General features: G+C 41.5%; 1 protein-coding gene across 1 annotated transcript; it reads right to left on the bottom strand.

Annotated features, from left to right (window-relative positions):
- Window positions 1–5,604: 5,604 nt before the first annotated feature.
- On the bottom strand, window positions 5,605–6,067 carry PIRT (phosphoinositide interacting regulator of transient receptor potential channels; the record flags this gene model as incomplete). The annotated part of the gene is made up of 1 exon (XM_083353077.1): window positions 5,605–6,067. The coding sequence occupies one exon, from the start codon at window positions 6,065–6,067 to the stop codon at window positions 5,612–5,614; it is 456 nt and encodes a 151-aa protein (XP_083209203.1). The 3' UTR covers window positions 5,605–5,611.
- Window positions 6,068–8,439: the final 2,372 nt, after the last annotated feature.

Raw genomic sequence — 8,439 nt, 5'->3', positions numbered from 1 at the left:
TTGTAACTAAGTGGTAGGGCATGGAAAGGATTTATACTCTTCGCAGTCAGCCAGTCGTTAACATTTTGCTGAGTATAAACCCTTTCCAAGCCCCATCTGTTAGAACGGAAGAAGCTTCTTGGATGAGAAATGAAATGTCTTTAAGAAAAATCAAGAAACTTCAGTTGCCGTTTTGAAAAAGAAAAAAAAAGCACCTTTGGCGACAACCATGATCTGGATGACTGAGAACCTCCATAGACATCCAAATAAAATAGGTTCAAGGGGTGACAAGACAGCCCGCTTTTAGGCTTTTATGTTTCCATTTGGAAAGAATGGAAAACATGAAGAAAGCAGTCCAGAGATCAAGGTCTTGTGCTAAATGTTTCCTTGCAGCTGTCCAAATGGAACCAGTTTAACCTGGCTTGAAATTGTAACAAGTGCCATACTATTTCAAGCATCTGTCCCCAAATGGCACCCTCTAGATACGTTGGACTACCAAACACCTCATGTCTACCCATTATGCCTTCTATGCAACATAGAAGCGGGAAGCGCTTGCTGCTTAGGGGAAAAATCAAGGATCCGCTATAGAGCAATTATAACTATATTCTGCTAAAGCCAATTCTATTAAACCAAGTTTGTGCTATGGAGAATATACAGTATGTCAGGGAGGTGGGGCAACATTCCATTCCTGAAGGGGTCACGGTCAGATATTTCCACCAATATCTGCATACGGCTTTATTCAGGTTTTCTTCTTGTTATCAGCAAACACATATATTGCAGGATTAGATTCCTGGGAAGCCCCAACTTTCTTTAATATAATCTCTCTGCATTTCTTACGAAACTGTCAGGTTTGTGAAGGGAAAAAAAGTATCTTGGTGTCTTCTGAAAACTCCAACAGCTGGAGAGGTTTTGTAGCCTAATTGAGCAATACACTGTGCAGGCTGGAATGGCACAGCAACTTAAAAGCGCTGATTCCCAGGAGAAGGATAGCTGTTCCTATGCCTGAAATGTCAGAAAACATTTAAATACTCAGATTTCAGCTACTGACTCCTGCCTGAATGGAAACTTGCTGTCTGATTGCCAGATCCCTCCATGTTTTCCAACACAGTGCAGAAGTGTTTATCCTAACGTCTCCACTTTTCTTACTTTATAGGAAATATACTGACATCAGAGGCAACTGTGCTAGCAAGAACCAGCTGTACAGTATAAGAGAAATACTGGACAATAATTTCTCGTTATTGTGTTAGGAGATCTTGTGATTTGAAGGATCCTCTCCTGCCATTTTCTCCTCTTGGACCTTGAAGGCAATGTTCAAGTAAAGTTTCTACTTTTGGACAGAATAAATTGAATCAACATTTATCGCTCATTGGACTTCCTTGAATTTCATTGTAACTGGGTAAACTCCAAATCTGTACCAGGTGTCAATCATGCAACACAATACTTGTTTGCTATTTTATAGGGATATGTCTTACTTTACAAAATAAATTCAAGTTCTGCCAGGAAGAGATTGCCAATTAAAACAAAAAAGGGAGGCTGAAAAAAGGGAAGAGGAGAATAAAGGAAGATACCAATGAGAAGAAACAACTTACTTTGAAATTATTAGCAAATTATGAATATCTCTGAGGTTAAGAAGGATTCAGTTTCAGCTTTCCTATCATAGCAAAGAGAGCAACTCCCCTCCCCCATTTAAAAAGCACCTGAAATTAAATTTATTCTCAGAGCCATATGTATAGCTAATCAACTGAAAGGTCTTACTAAGACGTCATCGTTGGATGGCTTTGACTGAATAATTAAATATTGTTTTTGATAGCAGTTTTGTCTCTGAAATAAGCTGACATACAAACTATACAATCACTGATGCTACAACAATATCCCTTTATTCCAGTGAATCAATTGCTCACGTAATTCAGTTTTTCTATTTGGCACTGGAAATTGCAATTTTTTTTGCTTGTCCTCAGGTAATAATGACAATATGTACCTCTGTTCTTACAACATTTTTTTTAGGCTATGCCCATGTTACAGAGATATTATAACTTTCCAACTCTGGGAACATTTGATTATCCCCCTCCAGGTGGCATGTGCATCATAAAACATGATTTTTTTTGTATCTCCCAAATGTCAATTGATTTTTTTTGTATGTCCCAAATGTCAATTAATTTTAAGTTTGATCATTCTGACCCAAAACATAATTCTCCTTCCTGTATCACTTTGTGATTTTTTTTTAAATTTACCTTTTCTTTTCCTAGTGATTGCCACACCCTTAAATTCCAGCACAAAACACACAACTCCTCTGACTTCTTTTTAAAATTGTCCTTTTGGTCCCAGAGCTGTATTGCAACCATTTTTTTTACAGTTGTGAAGAATAACTGTCTGGTTCCTGCAACAAGGAATGCATCTTTTACAAATCCCAGTGTCCAAAATACTAGATTATTGAATACATCATATACCCATCTTTGGCTTGATTTTCCATTTGCATCCAGAAACAGCGCAAAACCTTAACTTGGGATTTCAAAGCCATTTGCTTACACACCACAGCTGAAAAACAGGTAGAAGGGGCACAGGCAACAGTGATGGGAATTGTGAACAGCACAACTTACATAAGGAGCTTCCCAGTTCTGTCCCAAGGATTGAAGTAAGGCATCAGCTATAGCGAAGTATATCATCCAGTGGTGGGATTCAGCCAGTTTGCACCACTTCAGCAGAACTGGTAGCTAATTTTTTGTTGCCCAGGCCCAGAATAGACTTCTGGTAGCAGCATCCACACAGAGAACTGGTTGCTCACATATTTGAGTCCCACCACTGATATCATCTCTCCATTTTGAGAAAGTCAGAACTGAATGGTTGATACCGTAGTGAAAACCAGACGTTGGTGGGAGGGGAAAATAGAAGTGGCATTTCAGAGAACAGGATTTCCTTCTTATAAAATGGACCAGAAATGCAGGATGATTATTCAAACAAGTTACCAGAGAATTCACACACACACACACTAAAATTTGTTAGACTTTTTGGTGCTGCAGCCTTTAGTGGTTTGTCTCCTAGCTGTAAACCAGATTTCAGCTCCTTCCTCTTTGGCCACAGTGATGGCCTGGTGTTCTGTTTAGATTCTGGTTACAATACTGCATATCCTGATTGTTGGCTTCCCCTGCTTTTTCCTCCATCCACCCATACCAGAAAAGCAAGCACCAATTGCTTTTCTTTGGAGCATGTATTTTGAAGGCTGGTCTTTGTAGGTATGTTTGTCTGTGTGTGCTGGTGGTGGGAATGTGAACAGTTTCATGGTTCTTCCTATCACTTGAGAGAAACTGCAGCTCTCTTCACACACACACACACACACACACACACACACACACACACACACACACACACACACACCCTTGAAATGAAAAGAAACAAAGAAAGGGTGGTTCTGCCATTAAAACTGTTGAATGGCCAGCATTTCTACAACTGAACTAGAAATGACAAGGAAAGGCCTGATCTTTCCTTGGAGGTAGCCCAGCATATAAACTTGCTGAGAAAGCAAAGAGACAGAACTGAAGGACTATAGCCACCTGAGCACACAACTGGTGCACAGGCCCTTGTGTAAGACAGAGCAACATGCATCATAAGTAGTGGATGTCCCGCTTCAGCCAGCAGAGGTGGGGAAACCCTACTTCTAATGCTGAGTAAGGAAACTTCTTCCCAGGCAGCTACAGGTAGTTCTCAACTTAGGACTGGTTGCTTAATTTAGCTCTCCCCCCTTCAGTCACATGATCACATTTTGGGTGCTCATTATGGCCATGTGTGGCATTCTGTGGTCATATGACCACAATTTACATTTTTTTTCTGGAAACCGGTGTTCACTTAAGATTTCCAGCAAAACTGCACCCATAGCGAATAATGGGTTTGCTTAATGACTGTGGTGTTCACTTAATGACCACAGCATTCACTTTACAACCACTGCTCAATGACTACTGCAAAACAGGTTGTGAAAGTGGGCGTGGTCATGTGAAGACCCACTCAATGACCATCACAACCTACGATCAGTTGTAAGTCAAGGACTACTTGTATGGGTGGACTGAGGTTGGTTTCATCTCTTCTTGCCCTTTGGTTCCATTCTTGCACTGGGGAAAGTAGGAAATGCTGGTCAGTCCTTAGTCTGATTCTCCTAAAGCAAACATAAATGGTTGAGAGGGGAAGAAGCCCACAAATCCCTGAAAGGGAGGAGGCACTTCCGTATCACCTGGGAGAAATACCATGATCTAGATTAGAAGGCCACCTCTGGAAATTGCTGTAAAAATTAATCTCTCTAAGGAAGTACATGCAAGGCCTCTGGGTTTCATCTCTGATTTATTTCATCTTAATAGCCTCACCATTCTTCAGCATAACAGTTACAAACCCACAATCCAATGTTCTTTGAAGTAGGCTCTGAGATCACTTTGGTGTGACGCTTTGTGCAGATCATTTATCTCTCCTGTTTTTGAACTGGAGCCTGAGCCCATTTCCCACTTCCTGCTTGCCAAGTCCAATCCACTCCTGATCTTAGGAATGGGCATATAGTTCAGCATTCAAGAGCTACGTGGTTTTAGTTTGAATGAAATATTTCATTTCAATTTTCTCTTGGAGAAAATGTCATTGTCAGTGACATTTTTTCCCCTCCCCTCCCCTCCCCTCCCACAAACACAAACAGATGACGAAGGGCAAAATATATGGACAAAGAGCTGTTCTAAACATCGAAAACATCTTAACCATTCAAGGTATATTTTAAAAATAGATTTCATGTTCGCCATTTTAAAAGAGTTTGTTCTTTTCATTTAATGACTTTTTTTCAAGTTGTCCTTGGGTCTATTCCTGTTCATTGGAGTTTGTCTGCAGCTAATTTTATGGTGTATGGAAACATACTGTATCTGATCCATATAGTTTCTTAGTCTGCCCTTTCAAAGCAAAAAGAACACCAATAAGAAAAAAACACACCCCTACCAATAAAGGATATTACTACCTACCTAGCAAAGATAACTTGGCAGGTTTTGTAAGTAGGATCCAGTTTCCTTGTAGAAGATTCAGTATTCTCCTTGTTCAATATATTTGTATGCTTACCACTTTCCAAGTGCCTTTTCTATATCTCTTTCCACTCTAAGAACATTTGTCTTTGGTCTCTAAACTCTAAATTTTCTCCCACAATAGAATGGGTTTTTCCATGAATCATTAATTATACCCATTCATACAAGACAACATTTGAGAATTATTTTCTGCAGCAGTTTTGCCCCCAAAGAAGCCATTTCTTCTACGAAAATATATAAGACAGAGTCCACTTTGAAGCTCTTTGAGTCAGTCAGTATAACCAATATTCAAAGCAATATTCAATATGCTAAATGCACGATCAAGTTTAGCCAAAGTAACTGTTTTGGGGTTTGATTTGACAATGGAAAGATATGCTCCTCTTGTTGAAAAGGAAAACTCATTCACTAGTGGACGGCCCAGGGACAGCCATGGTGACTTCTGCCCAGAAATAGGCTAATCCTAAACAGACAAAAGGAAGAGATGGGCATGGTGATTTCACCTTCAGAACAGAGTTAATTTTGCTTGCAGGACATTGGCACAAAAAGGACCTAGCCTGCCCAAGTGGCCTTGCAGCCAAACCCAAGAGAGGCTACCTTCAGCGGTTGAGGAAGAAGGACTTAATGCTCTGAAGAATGGGATATTTCTGCTTCTGCCGCAGCTTCTTGCGGATGATGGGGATCCAGACAAGCCCACATACAAGCATCATGAGGCCAAGGGAAAGGAAGGCTGGACCACACAGCTTAAACACCTCCTTGGTTATGTTGCTGGTTTTGTTGCCCAAGTTGTTGCTTATGCTGGTTGTGTTGTTGTTTCTGTCCAGGGTGAGGCAAGTCAGACTAGTAATGGCAATCCCAAAGAGGAACACTGCCCCGCCCACTGAGAGCACGATGACTGGTTTGTGGTAAATGTCCCATTTGCTCCGGGGAGGAGTATTCCAGCCGGACTCACTCCGAGAACTGATGCACAAGGTACTGGTTGTTCGGCTGGGCAGCAAGTCCTTGGACTCAGGGGACTTCTCTCCTGCCTCCATTTCTTTGGTTTGGGTTTCCATGGCTACCAGTTTTATAGACTCACAGCATTAGCACCTCTGGAGATGAGTGGGGAAGAGAGAGAAAAACAGAGAGAGAAAGAGAGGAATTGAGATTATTTGAGCAGCCTTAGATATGATTCTCCACTTCTGCCCAAGCCATGGACCATCATTTATTAATGTTATTTATGGGCATGGCTGACTCATTGTTTCAACCACACACCAAATCTAGGACATAAATCCAGGAAAGTGTTACAGCTTCGGAAAGGGCATTTTGTGAGCTTTTGCATGCCTTTGCCTGAAATTCCGGCCTCTGATCAAGGTCGCCTGAGAGAACTTGGAACAATGGGTGTATAATTTTAGAAGTCTGCTTGCAGTGGAAGCACGCTCATCAGATTTCAGTGATTGTCTGACAGTTAGGCCCAGGAAGAATTGCCCTTTGGACAACACAAGGAACTATATTGCAGACTTCTGAAAAAAGGACCCTGCATCCTGGCTTTAAGGTTCTTCCCTCTAGATTCCTTAATGTGCTAGCTTAAAAAGTGAAGGGTGGTCTTTTTTTTACTCATTTTTTTTGGTTAGTAATTCTCATGGAAATAACAGGGTGGTAGGATATAAAGGGACAACAGAAAAAAAGCCAGAAATTTTTAACTTACTCAAAAACATTCGCAAACTGGAAGATGGTGGATTATCCCATTTCCCAGTAGGAGCGCTCTTAGTTACTCTAATGTCACCACGTTTGGTTGAAATTTCGGGTTCTGAAGCCAAGCTGAACTTCTCTGGGGAGATTCAGCAAGCGTATTCCTGTCTCTGATAGTCTCCAGCCATCAAAGCCCTTCATTGAGTTTGAGGCCTATTAACCCAAAGCTTAGCTGCTTGCTTACTTATTTTATTAAAGCCAGCTTTTCCCAATCTGGTGCCTCCCAGTCTGGGTCCTGCTGGCTGGGAAATATATGGAGCTGAAGACGCAGCAGAAATGAAGGATAGTAGATTGGTAAAGGCTACTTTAACGTCTCTGTCTTTCTTTCAGGCGGATATGTTCAAACCAGCATACCAATGTAACATAAAAATTAACATTAATCCTTGTGGGCTTTATATTGTGAAATTGGTAAAAGGTTGAAGTCTGTTCCCCAAAACATGGGCATCCATAGGAAGGGACAAGAAGAGGTAAATAATAAAATGGGCATCACAACATCAGTACACAAACCCAGCCTCACGTATTTGTGTTTGTTGTTGTGAGGGCGGAGCTTGTGATAATACACATGTTATATTTTGACTTTGTGGTTAGGAATGGACGCCTATGTCTAAATCTTCTGATGGACAAATTAGGTCTTACTGAGTCCCAAAAATGCTTTTTCAAAAGACAACTGGACTTTGTTTTTCCTTGAAGACATTTTGCTTCTCATCCAAGAAGCTTCTTCAGTTATGACTGAATGGTGGAGAATGGAAGAATTTATATTCCTTGTAGAATATAAATCCTTCCATTCTCCACCATTCAGTCCGAACTGAAGAAGCTTCTTGGATGAGAAGTGAAATGTCTTCAAGGAAAAACAAAGGAAGTCCAGTTGTCTTTTGAAAAAGCACCTTTGGGATAACCATGACCTGGAGGATTGAGAATCTCCATAGACATCTGACCCAGAGATGAAGGTGCTTGGTGTTTTATCTCTGATCCATACATACGTCTTCATAGTGCTTTGGTGATATCATGTTCAGCAAATGCTTTTATTATGTTGTGCTATTTTGATTATATCCCTGTTCGGGTTCATCTATAGCAGGGAGTTTAATCATCATGACATGGGCATGGCAGGGCATTTAATTCAGGCAGCAAACAATTTAATGGAATTCATTCATTTACTCATTTAATCTTCTCAGAAGACCTCAACAGATCACTATTTATTTAATCTATGTATATTGTTGTACACCACCTAGAGCAGGGGTGTCAAACTCAATTTCATTGAGGGCCACATCAGCATTGCGGTTGTCCTCAGGGGGCCGGGTGGGTGTGGCCTGGGTGGGCGTGGCCTACTGGGTAGGTGTGGCTAGAGTGCATATGGCCTACTGGGTGGGCGTGGCCAGCTCTACATCATTCGCATCAAGGGTGCCTATGGGGGCCTGGGCAGGAGTGGGACAGATCTGAGGGTCTCTGGCAGAAGGAGGGTCTCTGGGCCAGGGCCAAGGCAGTGGCGGCCGTTCCCTCACTGTTTCCAGGATGGCTTCGCGGGTCGCATGAAACCACTTCGCGGGCCGGATCTGGCCCCCGGGCCTTGTGTTTGACATGTCTGACCTAGAGTCACTTCTGGTGAGCTGGGTAGCTATATAAATCTGATTGATAAACAAACAAACAAATGGCACTTTTGTATACAAATGGACCATAATATAAAATACATAATGGCAGT

Source organism: Vipera ursinii (genome assembly GCF_947247035.1).
Source record: "Vipera ursinii genome assembly, chromosome: 2".
NCBI lineage: Eukaryota > Metazoa > Chordata > Lepidosauria > Squamata > Viperidae > Vipera > Vipera ursinii.
This window is presented reverse-complemented; position numbering and strand designations above follow the sequence as displayed.